Source organism: Trichechus manatus, unplaced genomic scaffold (genome assembly GCF_000243295.1).
Source record: "Trichechus manatus latirostris isolate Lorelei unplaced genomic scaffold, TriManLat1.0 scaffold00008, whole genome shotgun sequence".
Lineage (NCBI taxonomy): Eukaryota > Metazoa > Chordata > Mammalia > Sirenia > Trichechidae > Trichechus > Trichechus manatus.
Genome location: NW_004443944.1, coordinates 25,973,407 through 25,985,697, shown reverse-complemented (window position 1 = coordinate 25,985,697; position 12,291 = coordinate 25,973,407). Strand labels below are relative to the sequence as shown.

At 44.6% G+C, this 12,291-nt stretch overlaps 1 protein-coding gene across 1 annotated transcript in view; it reads right to left on the bottom strand.

The window, feature by feature from the left end:
• Positions 1-12,291, bottom strand: part of KIAA1755 (KIAA1755 ortholog) — a 45,407-nt gene that overhangs the window by 23,486 nt on the left and 9,630 nt on the right. The window contains exons 3-5 of the mRNA XM_004370576.1: positions 9,761-9,958; positions 969-2,310; positions 303-494 (exon numbers count right to left, since the gene is read on the bottom strand). Coding sequence (XP_004370633.1) covers positions 303-494; positions 969-2,310; positions 9,761-9,958 — 1,732 coding nt within the window. The remainder of the gene's footprint in view (positions 1-302; positions 495-968; positions 2,311-9,760; positions 9,959-12,291) is intronic.

Genomic DNA, 12,291 nt, shown 5'->3' with positions numbered 1-12,291 from the left:
ACCTAAGACACACACCTTGGCTGCCTCACTGAATTCTGGATGGATGGATGGATGGATGGATGGATGGATGGATGGATGGATGGATACCTAGAAATGGCTTTCACTTAATCCAACTCCTTCTTTGGACAGATAAGGAAACTGAGGCTGAGGGAGGCTTGGTCCAGAACCCAGGCCTCTAGGGCTTTCTCTGCCTCCTCTGCACTTACTAGCATCTGAGGATGCTCAGGGAGTACCCCTCCACAAGTTTCTCCCCCTCCCCACCCCCCACTCTCTCTCCACTTTCCCCTAGAATCCCCTAGGACCTGGCAGGCATGCTATCCTGGAGTGGCAGATCTCAACACTCAGAGCCCCAATCCTGGGCTCAGGCCCTGGGGGTGCCTCGTCCAGGGTGGGGCCTCTTTCTGGAGGGCCTGCAGAAGCTTCTGGGAAACCAGCACCAGTCAATCGGCCTGAGTCAGCGGCCAGGCCAGATGTTTTGGTCTGGGTTGTTCCAGCTGAGGGAAAGCAACAACAAAGAAAACAATGTTAGCAGAAGATGGATTTCCCAAGGGGAAAATGTTTTCTCTTTCATCTTCTAACACTAATAGTTGACAAATACTGATCTCCTTCTGTGTGCCAGGCATTGTGCTAAGCTCTTTTCTTCTGGCATCTTTTTGAAAATGACTCTGTGAAGTAGATAAGATCCTTATTTCACAGAGAAACCTGGTTAGGTACTTGACCAAGAGGTCACACAGCCATGCATGACAAAGCTGGGTTGTGATCTTAGGCAGTCTTGATAAAATCACAGAGCCTTGCTCAATTCCAGACCCATGAGACTTCAATTCTCTTAACATGCCACCCCATGCACTAAACCCCTAAATAAAGCTGGCCTAGGTGGGTCTCTGTCCCTTACAACCAGAGCCACCTTGTAACCAGATCACATCCAGGAGAATAGTTTCCTTGTCCATCCAAGTGAGTGGGCACCTTACCTTTCTCTGAGGACTTGGCTCGGTTGAATTTGGGAGAGTAGAGAGAGCACAGAACTTTCCAGGGCCCATCGTGCTGGAGAGAGGCTTTCTCAGGAGAAGCAGGAGATAGCCTCTGCCCTTTCAAGAACGAGAACTTGAGTCCATTAGTGGAGGAACCAGAAAAGGAGGTACTTTGGCTAGGGCTGGTCATAGGCTTGGGCAGTCTCCCATGTCCCTGTGTGGTCCTCTCCTCCATCTTTATTTCAGGAGCTGGAGCAGAAACTGGGGACAGGCGGGGAGAGGAAGCTTGTGTTGGACCTAGCCTGAGATGGGACATATTCTCTGGGTTTCCCAGAGATCCCTGGCTCTTGGAGGCAGCTGGCTCTTCTGAGACACCTGCCCTGAGGCCAGAGGCACAGTCCAGTGGGTTCTCCAGGACACTGAGGTAGGGTTCTTGGGGTGGGCATTCTGAGTTGAGAATGCATGCTTCGTGGCTGACCTTTCTGCTCAAGCCCAAAATGCAGGGTTCCTCCTCCAAGCTTGCTGACTTTGCACAAGTCCATTTTTCCAAGGAAGATCCCCCACTGGCCCCTGAGGAAGGCAGCTTCCTTTGAGAGAGAGCAGTTTCCTTAGTTCGGGATAGCTCTTCCAGTGCCCCATAAGAACACCCACTGGAAGTCTCTGCCTCTCTACTAGGAGACCCTCCACTGCTCTCTTGGGAAAAGTCCAGAAGAGCCACATAGTCTCCCTCCACGTTCTGGCTGACCACATCCTCCATCTTGAAGGCCACCTCCCCAGGCCTGGCTTGCTTCACCTTGATCAGTCCTGGATACTTGTTCCCATTAGTCCTGCTCATACCCTTGGCCAAACTCTGGGCAAGAAACTCCTGGCTGCCTGGGGACCTGGCCTGGTGCAGCTCTTGGGGGCTGCTCAAATCGAGTGCCTCTAATTGAAGGGACCTCCAGGTGGGGGAGAGAACATTCACTGCTTGGGGTCTGTCATCCACAAACTCTGGGCTAGTTATCTTCGTCCAAGGCATGAGGGAAATTCCATTTTCTGAAGCTACCAGGCAGCTGTGTAGGGGACTTCCCTCAAAGTCGCTATTGATGGCCTCCAGCCATTCTTGGGTGAAAAGTACAGGGTAGGATGACTCAGGAACAGGTTTCTTGTCTACTGTGCGGAGGTCCAAAGAGAGGCACTTGATCATGATGCAGACGGACTGCTCCTCCTGGGACTCAACTTGGAGGTAGAAGTCACCCTGGCGCAATAAGAGTGGATTGAGGGGTGCCAGGTGGACCACAACCTCATTCCGCAAACAGAGTGGCCAGCCCTCATGCAGGAAGAGGCAGTGTGAGTAGGGGGCCTGCAGAGAGAAGGGGCTGGCATCAGAAAATCTGGTCCTGAAAGACCCCACCCTCGGGTCTGTTTCCTCTCATCTCCAAAATGGAATCTAGAATAGGACAGGAACTAGAGTGAGGCAAGAGAGTCTTAAAAAGAAATTTAAAGAGGCCCCTATTCTCAGGGTCGTCTAAGCACTGATCTTGCACTTGCAAAACCCTGAGAGTGAGGGCCTCCTTAAATTTGGTACCCTAGATGCCTCTCTTGCCTCACCCTAGTCCTGCCCATGACCAGTTAGCAAGCACCTTTTCCATGATGATTTCCTTGCTTGGCTCATGCTCCTTTCTCCTCTACATCTATCCTAAACTTCTCTCAACCCAGCTCAAGCCCCATCTCTCCACTTTAGAGCCAGAGAGACATGGATTCAGAGGTCCGACTCACTAATTTGTGCTAACTACTTACCTGCATTGAACCTCAATAGGAACAGATTGGAGCTATCTGTAAATAAGAGTAATACCTATTGTATTATTTGGTTGGTATGAGACTCAAATGAGATAATATGAATTTAAAATACCCCATAAATGCATGGCATATAGTAGATGTTCAGTAAGTATTGAATAAATATTGATTCCCTCTCTCTTTGACATTTACCCTTTGAATAATTGCGGAGATTTTCATTTTTAAAAAAAGGACATTTACTGCTTTTATACCATTCTCTAATTTTTAAGGAAAGGATTTACATAAAGAGGTAGAAACAAGGAGGTGGAGCCAAGATGGTGGAGTAGTCAGAGCTTCTGGTGGTCCCTTTTACAACAAAGACCCAAAAAAACACGTGAATTGATTATATATAACAATCTAGGGGCCCTGAACAACAAAGGCAAAGTTGAGGACTTGGACTGAGTGGCAGGGGGAGGGAGAGACGGCTCAGAAGCATCAAGGAGTTGCCAGACCTGAGCCGGCTGGAGCTGGTGCCCTGCAGGCTGGATCGGCTGGCATGTGTAGTGAGGCAGGCGGTGGCGTTCAGGATGCGCTTTCCACGTCGGGAGAGACCGAGTGGTGGAGAGCCTGCTCAGGCCTCCAGAGCCAGTGAAAAGTGGCGTTCAATTGGCAAAAGGTAAGTACATGTGTTTAATCTACCACACAGATCAAAAACCACCCCATTTGGGAAGAACCTCTCTTCCATCTCCCTCCCCACTCTGCACCAGGTCCCAGGCCAGCTTCAGTGATTGCTGTGTCCCCTGGGCCAGAAGTATGACCTGTCATGCACCCTGGGCCATTCTGCCAGCCTTGGAGAAAGAACGAATTAACAAGCAGGAAAAAATAATCTGCCAGCTCCCCTAAGCTGGGAATTCAGGACAGGCACAGCTCCTTTGCCTAGGCACAGGTGTAAGGGGTCCACAGACTTTGAATGCCGTTCACCCCTGCATAGACCTGTGTGGGCCTATTTCAACAGCATAGGTCCTCATTAGCACAATACAACAGGGTATATACCTGAAGCCTAACTTCACTGTATCAGGTATGTGGTGGACTGGCAGGTTCGTGATATTTGATACTGCTTTGCCCATTAAGCAGGGTCCTCACCTACCCACATCAGGTGCCTGAGGACTGAGGCCACCTGTGACGGGGTCCAAGAATAAGTGGTGCCTCCCAGTCCTTACAGCCAACAGCACTGGGTGCCCAAAGTCTGGCTGCAAAACCCACCCACCTACACACTCTAGGGAACAGGGACATGCTTTCCTCCCAGACACTCCGGGACAGCCGTCAGCCCCTGCCTTGCTCAGCACATGAGCACCTACTGCAGCCAGATACCTGTGCCTACTGCAATCACCCCTGCCCACCTAGGACTGTAGGTGAGAGCCTGCACCACACACTTGGTGACCAACTATCTGGACACCTGAGCTGAATCCATACAAGAAAAGTAAATGGACTCCTGGGCTCACATACCTAGTAACAGATCTAACCACCTGGTAACAGGATGTTAGAGCTTCAAAGGTGCCAATAATTAGACTAGCTCATATAAGCGGCCTACTTGGGCATATTAAAACAAAACAAAACAAGATGCTAGGACACAGTAAACAAACATAAAATAAATAAATATAATAACTTATTGATGGCTTAGAGACAACAGTCGATATCAAATCACATAAAGAGGCAGACCATGATGGCTTCAGCAAGCTACTAAGACAAAGAATCAAGAAATCTTCTGGAGGAAGAGAACTTCTTGAAATTACCAGAGGTAGAAGACAAAAGATTAATATATAGAACACTTCCAAGAGATCAGGAAGGAGATCAGGCAAAACAAAGAACAAGCCAAGGAACACACAGACAAAGTAATAGAGGAACTTAAGAAGATTATAGAAGAGCACAATGACAAATTTAACAGGCTGCAAGAATCCATAGAGAGACAGCAAACAGAAATCCAGAAGATTAACAATAAAATTTCAGAATTAGACAACTCAATAGAAAGTCATAGGAGCAGAACTGAGACAATGGAAGTCAGAATTAGTGAGACTGGAGATAAAGCACTTGACACCAACTTATTTGAGGAAAACTCAGATGAAAGAATTTTTAAAAATGAAGAAACCCTAAGAATTATGTGGGACTGTATCAAGAGGAATAACCTATGAGTGATTGGGGTACCAGAACAAGGGGGGATAACAGAAAATACAGAGAGAATTGTTGAAGATTTGTTGGCAGAAAACTTCCCTGATATGGTGAAATATGAGAAGATATCTATCCAAGATGCTCATCAAACCCCACACATGGTAGATCCCAAAAGAAAGTCACGAAGACATATTATAATCAAACTTGCCAAAACCAAAGATAGAGAATTTTAAGAGCAGCTAAGGATAAATGAAAAGTCATCTACAAAGGAAAGTCAATAAGAATAAGCTCCGACTACTCAGCAGAAACCATGCAGGCAAGAAGGCAATGGGATGACATATAGAAAGCCTTGAAGGAAAAAATTGCCAGCCAGAATTATATATCCAGCAAAACTGTCTCTCAAATATGATGGTGAAATTAGGGCATTTCCAGATAAACAGAAGCTTAGGGAATTTGTAAAAACCAAATTAAAATCACAAGAAATACTAAAGGGAGTCCTCTGATTAGAAAATCAATAACATCAGATAACAACCCCAGACTAGAGCACAGGACAGAGCAACCAGATATAAACCCAGATAGGGAAGTCATGAAAATAAATCAAAGCTAAAATGCTGAAAATAGGGAAACAGAGATGCCAATATGTAAAAGATGACAACATAAAACAAAAAAGAGGGACTAAAAAATGTAGTCATAGATCTTTCATATGGAGAGGAAGTCAAGGCAATATAAAGAAATAAAAGGTTGGTTTAAACTTAGAAAAATAGGGGTAAATATTAAGGCAACCACAAGGGAACTAACAATCCTACATATCAAAATAAAAAACAAGAAAAACATGAAGACTCAGCAAATACAAAATCAACAATGAAAAAGATGAAAAGAAAATACATAAAGAAAAATGACTCAGCACAGAAAATTAAGTGGAACATAGAAACTGTCAACAACACACAAAAAAAGACATCAAAATTACAGCACTAAACTCATACCTATGAATAATTACACTGAATGTAAATGGACTAAATATACCAATAAAGAGACAGAGAGTAGCAGAATGGATAAAAAAAAAAAAAAAACAAAAAAACACGATCCATCTGTATGCTGCCTACAAGAGACACACCTTAGACTTAAAGACACAAACAAACTAAAACTCAAAGGATGGGAAAAAAAATAGATCAGCAAATAACAATGAAAAAAGAGCAGGAATGGCAATATTAATCTCTGACAAAATAGACTTTAAAGGAAAATCCACCACAAAGGATAACGAAGGACACTATATAATGATTAAAGGGTCAGTACACCAGGAGGATGTAACTATAATAAATATTTGTGCACCCAAAAACAGGGCTCCAAAATACATAAAACAAACTCTAACAGCATTGAAAACAGAGATAGACAGCTCTGCAATAATAGTAGGAGACTTCAACACACCACTTTTGGTGAAGGACAGAACATCCAGAAAGAAGCTCAATAAAGACACGGAAGATCTAAATGCCGCAATCGACCAACTTGATCTCATAGACATATACAGAACACTCCACCCAACAGCAGCCAGGTATACTTTCTTTTCCAATGCACATGGAACATTCTCCAGAATAGACCACATATTAGGCCATAAAGCAAGCCTTAACAGAATCCAAAGCATCAAAATATTACAAGCATCTTTTCTGACCATAAAGCCATAAAAGTGGAAATCAATAACAGAAAAAGCAAGGAAAAAAAATCAAACACATGGAAACTGAACAACACCTTGCTCAAAAACTACAGGTTATAGAAGAAATTAAGGATGAAATAAATTCACAGAATCAAATGAGAATGAAAACACATCCTACCAGAACATTTGGGACACAGCAAAAGCAGTGCTCAGAGGTCAATTTATAGTAATAAATGCACACATCCAATAAGAAGAGAGGGCCAAAATCAAAACATTAACCCTACAACTCGAACAAATAGAAAGAGAGCAGCAAAAGAACTCTCAGGCACCAGAAGAAAGCAAATAATAAAAGTTAGAGCAGAATTAAATGAATAGAAAACAGAAAAACAATTGAAAGAGTTAACAAGACCAACTGCTGGTTCTAAGAAGTAGAAGCAACACCAAATGAGAAATCGGGAAATCTGACCCCACCACTAACTTTCTGGATGCTCTTGAAAAAGATTCCACTATTCTGAGCCTGAATATCCATCCATCCATCCATCCATCCATCCATCCATCCGTCCATCCATCCTTCCTTCCATCCATTCTATGCATAGGTAGACACAGCACGTCATCTTGGAGCAGACCTTGACAGGAACGATCCCTCTTGGTTGAGTCTTTCCTTAGGGCTATGCGGGACCCATGTTCAACAATGACACCATGTGGCAACAACAGAAACAACGGCTCCAATGGATTGAATAGGTCTCTCTCTACTTGGCCTTTGGAAAAAGAGTCTGACTTTTGTGCATCAAGGAAGTCTCGAACAATCATATAATTTGGATGTGTGTGTGGGAGGCCTTCAGAGAGTGACACTGAACTTCCTGCTAATTAAGCAGGTGTTTCCTGGAATTATTAATTGGAGAAATAATAAAGACCTTACCATATTGTACCCCAAATTGATAAATTAGGTCATATCAATTACACTGTAGACCTGACTGCTTCAGAGAACCTTCATACCTATAAACCCTCATGGCTTTGTGAGTTATTTCGCTCTTCATTTAGCCTTCTATGCTTTCGCTCACCATCTCATTGAATGTGGCACAACAGCCCAGTGGTATTTTGCAAACAGCAGAGCACCAGAGAGATGGCAGTTATAATCATCTTGTTTGACTCTCACAGCAACTCAGTGGAGTAGGCAGCTCAGCCATTATTATTCTCTCTTTACAGGTGAGGAAACTGAGGCTTAGAGAGGTGAAATAATTGGCACATAGTCACGCTGCTTATAAGTGGCAAAAGTAGGACTTGTGCTAGGCCTCCATATTTGGAGTCTAAAGGCTGACCCAAGCTCCACTAGATTTCGTCTGAGAGTGGCTGCCTCTGGGTGCTGGTGGTTGAAAGACAGATTGAGGCTGGCATGTCCTTATTTCAGAGGGAGACATAAGGAAGTGGGGTAATAATACCCCACAGTTACTGAGCACTTACTGTGTGCCAGGCTCTGTGCTAAGTTGTACATATCATTGCTGTAAGGCAAATGGAGCCCTGGTGGCACAGCAGTTAAGAGCTACAGCTGCTAACCAAAAGGTCAGCAGTTCGAATCCACTAGCCACTGCTTGGAAACCCTATGGGGAAGGAAGTCTACTCTGTCCTACAGGGTTGCTATGAGTTGGAATTGACTCAATGGCAACGGGTAGGGCAAATACTATGTTATTAGCATAAGGAAACTGAAGCTCACACATAAAGAAACTGAAGCTCAGGGAGGTGACAAGGCTTCCCCGAGTTCACAGTGATGGAACCCAAATTTGACCTGGGGCCATACTGTTAATCCCTGCTTGCAGGTGACACAAACTCGCCTATAACTACAACAAGAAAAATAAAGAGGTGGAAACGTTGTGAACGTTGTCTCTGGGAGAAATGAAGAAAGGGACGTTGTGGATGCGGTTTCAATGGTCAAATAAAGGAAGTGGGTGGTTAACTAATCAGGGAGAAGAAATAAGGATGGGGAAGGAGCTGCATGAAATCATATCCATGTGGAAATGTGGCAGTTGGCTACAAATGCTTTAATAAGAAGCTTCCTTCTGCTGCCTTAACAATTACTGTGTTGTGGGCTATTTCTATATGCCAGGCACTGTACTAAGCACGTTAAATGAATGATTGGTTTCCTTCTGGTTCCAATCATCTCCAATTCTGACTTCCAAGCCTAAACTTTTAGCCACCACATTCACCATTCACTTTCTTTCTACTACTGAAGTGACACACGTGGTCCCTATCCTTACCTTTTGCTCTTGATGTGCCGTGCCCCTGACAGGCAGCGAGCAACTCAAGAAAGACTGGTGGGGCCTTAAGAACCTCTTTGTAGCCTCCAACCTGTGACCATAGGTGTGGGTGCATGACCCAAGCCTGGCCAATCCTGGTCCCATTCCTCTAGCCATAGTGATTGGTCCAGGATTGGGAATGTGACCCAACCTGGCCAATCAGGGGCCTTCCTTGAGATTTTTCTATCTGTAGTTATGGGGAAGAGTTCATTTTTCTCTTCAGGGGTAATCCAGAGATAATTCCAGAGTGTACCTAGGCTCCAGCCTTGTGGGAACACCTAATCCATACGAGTGATGCTGGAAGCAGGGAGAAGCAGAAAAGAGACAGAAAGAGTCCTCAAGGGGTTTGGTCCCTGGATCAACTGGTGCCTGAGGCCTAATGCACCCTGGCCTGGTCTGAGTAAGAATTTTGTCATTTGCAGTCAACAAGCCCTGCTTAAAATACTTTTCCTGCCACTTTGCCTCAGGGAGAGGCCTCCCCCAAATCTGGGTTTAACGGGGAAGACAGAGAGAGTCCTGATGCCTTAGGGGCCCCAGGGAAGCTCTGGAACATTCTCAGCTGTTTCCATTGAAGCTGCCCCAGTTCAGTCAAGGCAGCCTGGCAATGCCCTCATTGCCAGCCCCAGGACAGGCTCCGGGGAGCCCGGAAACCCCAAGGATGCCTTTTATCCAGGTCTTTCTTCCTGTTAGTCACAGTACAAACATGCTTGACTCTCAGATATCAGAGAGTAAAGGCTCAGGAGATCCTCATGCTCCATTTGCAGGGCTGGTCTCCCTCTGGGCAAACAATGATACTAGGAAAACCATCCCACAACTTCAATTCTTCCTCTGAGGCAAGACACACACCAGCCCCCTTCCTACTCTGCTCACCTCCAGCCCCATGGCCCTCTGGGAGAGCTTATCCCCAAGCCCTGCATCCCTTTTCAACTTACGCAGGCTGCTTCGCGCACTTGCTCACACAGGCGCTTGGCAGGGATCAGGAAATCCAGGAGGAAGTTCAGCCCGTCCCCCTGGAAGTCGGAATCCAGGAGACGGAACACTTGACCCAGGACAGTAGGCGCTGTGGCCTCAAATGGGGGATAGAGGCCTGCCAGGGCATGCTGGATGGCTGCGTCCAGGGATTGGGGATCCTGTGGAGGACAGGGGGAGAAGACAAAAAGTAATAGTAACAACAATTACAAGGGTAGTGTCCACTTCCCATGAAGAGCTAAGGCCCCTGCTAACTCTGACCTCCACTCTTTTTTTTAAATTGTACTTTAGATGAAAGTTTATGGAGCAAATAGTTTCTCATTCAAAAGTGAGTATACATATTGTTTTATGGCGTTGGTTAACAACCCCATGACATGTCAACACTCTCCCTTCTCGACCCTGGGTTCCCTATTACCAGCTTTCCTGTCCCCTCCTGCCTTCTAGTCTTTGTCCCTGGGCTGTTGTGCTCCATTAGTCTTGTTTTGTTTTATGGGGCTGTCTGACCTCCACTGTTATCTCTCCCCCTTGCTCACTCCTCTCCAGTCACATTGGACTTCTTTACTGTTTCCTGAGCACAGTAGGCACAATCCCACCTCAGGGCCTTTGCACTGGCTGTTCCCTCTTCCTAGAGTACTCTTCCTCAAGGCATCCTCAATCCCTCACTTCCTTCAGGTCTTTGCTCAAATGTCACCTGCTGGTCCAAGAAGGAGTGGAGGAATGGGGAGAGACATTCAGGTCAGGGTCAGGGGGAAAGGGGAAGTCAGCATCCCCAAATCTCACCACCTGGTTGACCTGCAGATCTGCAGTTTAAAGCTGAGCCACCAGTGAAGCCCAGCCTAGATTAGACAATCCCCAGTCGACATGCAGATGTGTGAGTGATCATAAGTGATTGTTGTTTTATACCAGTGAGTTCTGGGGTGGTTTGTTACACAGCAATAGCTAACTGATACAAGTCCAGAGCTTCAGACTCATCTATCCAGCTGCCTCCTGGATGCCTCCCCATAGATGTCGCTCAGGTACAGACCATCAGCATATCAAATCCAACTCAGCATCTTCCCAAACCTGCTCCTCCCTCTTTGTCCCCTTGTCAGTGATGGCCCCACTTACTTAACTGTATTTTCAATGGAGACTCTATATGGCATAGAGTTAAGGAATGGAGCAAGACTGCCCAGGTTCAAATTCTGGTTCTGCCACTTACTGGTTGTGTGACCTGGCAGTTGACTCCATAGCATTGGGTTTGGTTTTTTGGTTGGACCTGGCAAGTTACTTAACTCTCTGTGCCTCAGTTTCCTCATCTGTAAAACTGGACATTATAATCATGCCTGCCTTAAAGGGTTGAGTGATACTGAATGAGATAACACACATAAGGTGCTCTACATAGGACTAGCACTTAGTAGGTGCTCATTAACAACAGCCATCACTGACATTTTGTGGTAGTTATTATATTATAGTTAATATTACATCATCACTCTAAATGGAAAAATCAGTATCAATTGGCATAAATAGGATGTAACTGCAAAAATAAACCAATGATATGGTCGTGGTATTTATATTATTTTATTTATATAAATATACTTATGTTGTTGTTCTTAGGTGCCGTCAAGTCAGTTCAGACTCATGGCGACCCCATGTGGCAGAGTAGAACCGCCCAATAGGGTTTTCTTGACTTTTATCTTTACAGGAGCTGATCTCCAGGTCTTTCTCCCATGGAGTTGCTGGGTGTGTTTGAACCACCAGCCTTTTGCTTAGCAGCTGAGTGCTTAACATTGCACTACCAGAGCTCCTTAATATAATACACTTAATAAATAGACTTAATATATGTTTATTACTATAATAGTCATATATAATATGATAAATATATGAATAATATATAAATATAATAAAGTACATTTATTATATAATATAAAATATATTTATTTTTACTATTCTATTTCTATAAATATGCAAATAATCCAAGAAGTTGGACTATATGAAGAACAAGGCATCAGGATTGGAAGAAGACTCATTAATAACCTGTGATATGCAGATGACACAGCCTTGCTTGCTGAAAGTGAAGAGAACTTGAAGCACTTACTGATGAAGATAAAAGACTACAGCCTTCAGTACGGATTACACCTCAACATAAAGAAAACAAAATCCTCACAAGTGGACCAATAAGCAACATCAGGATAAACAGAGAAAATATTAAAGTTGACAAGGATTTCATTTTTCTTGGATTCACTATCGACGCCCATGGAAGCAGCAGTCAAGAAATCAAACAACACATTGCATTGGGCAAATCTGCTGCAAAAGACCTCTCTAAAGTGTTCAAAAGCAAAGATGTCACTTTGAGGGCTAAAGTACGCCTGACCCATGCCATGGTATTTTCAATTGCCTCATATGCATGCAGAAGCAGGACAATGAATAAGGAAGACCAAAGCAGAGTTGATGCCTTTGAATTATGGTGCTGGCAAAGAATATTGAATATGCCATGGACTGCCAGAAGAACGAACAA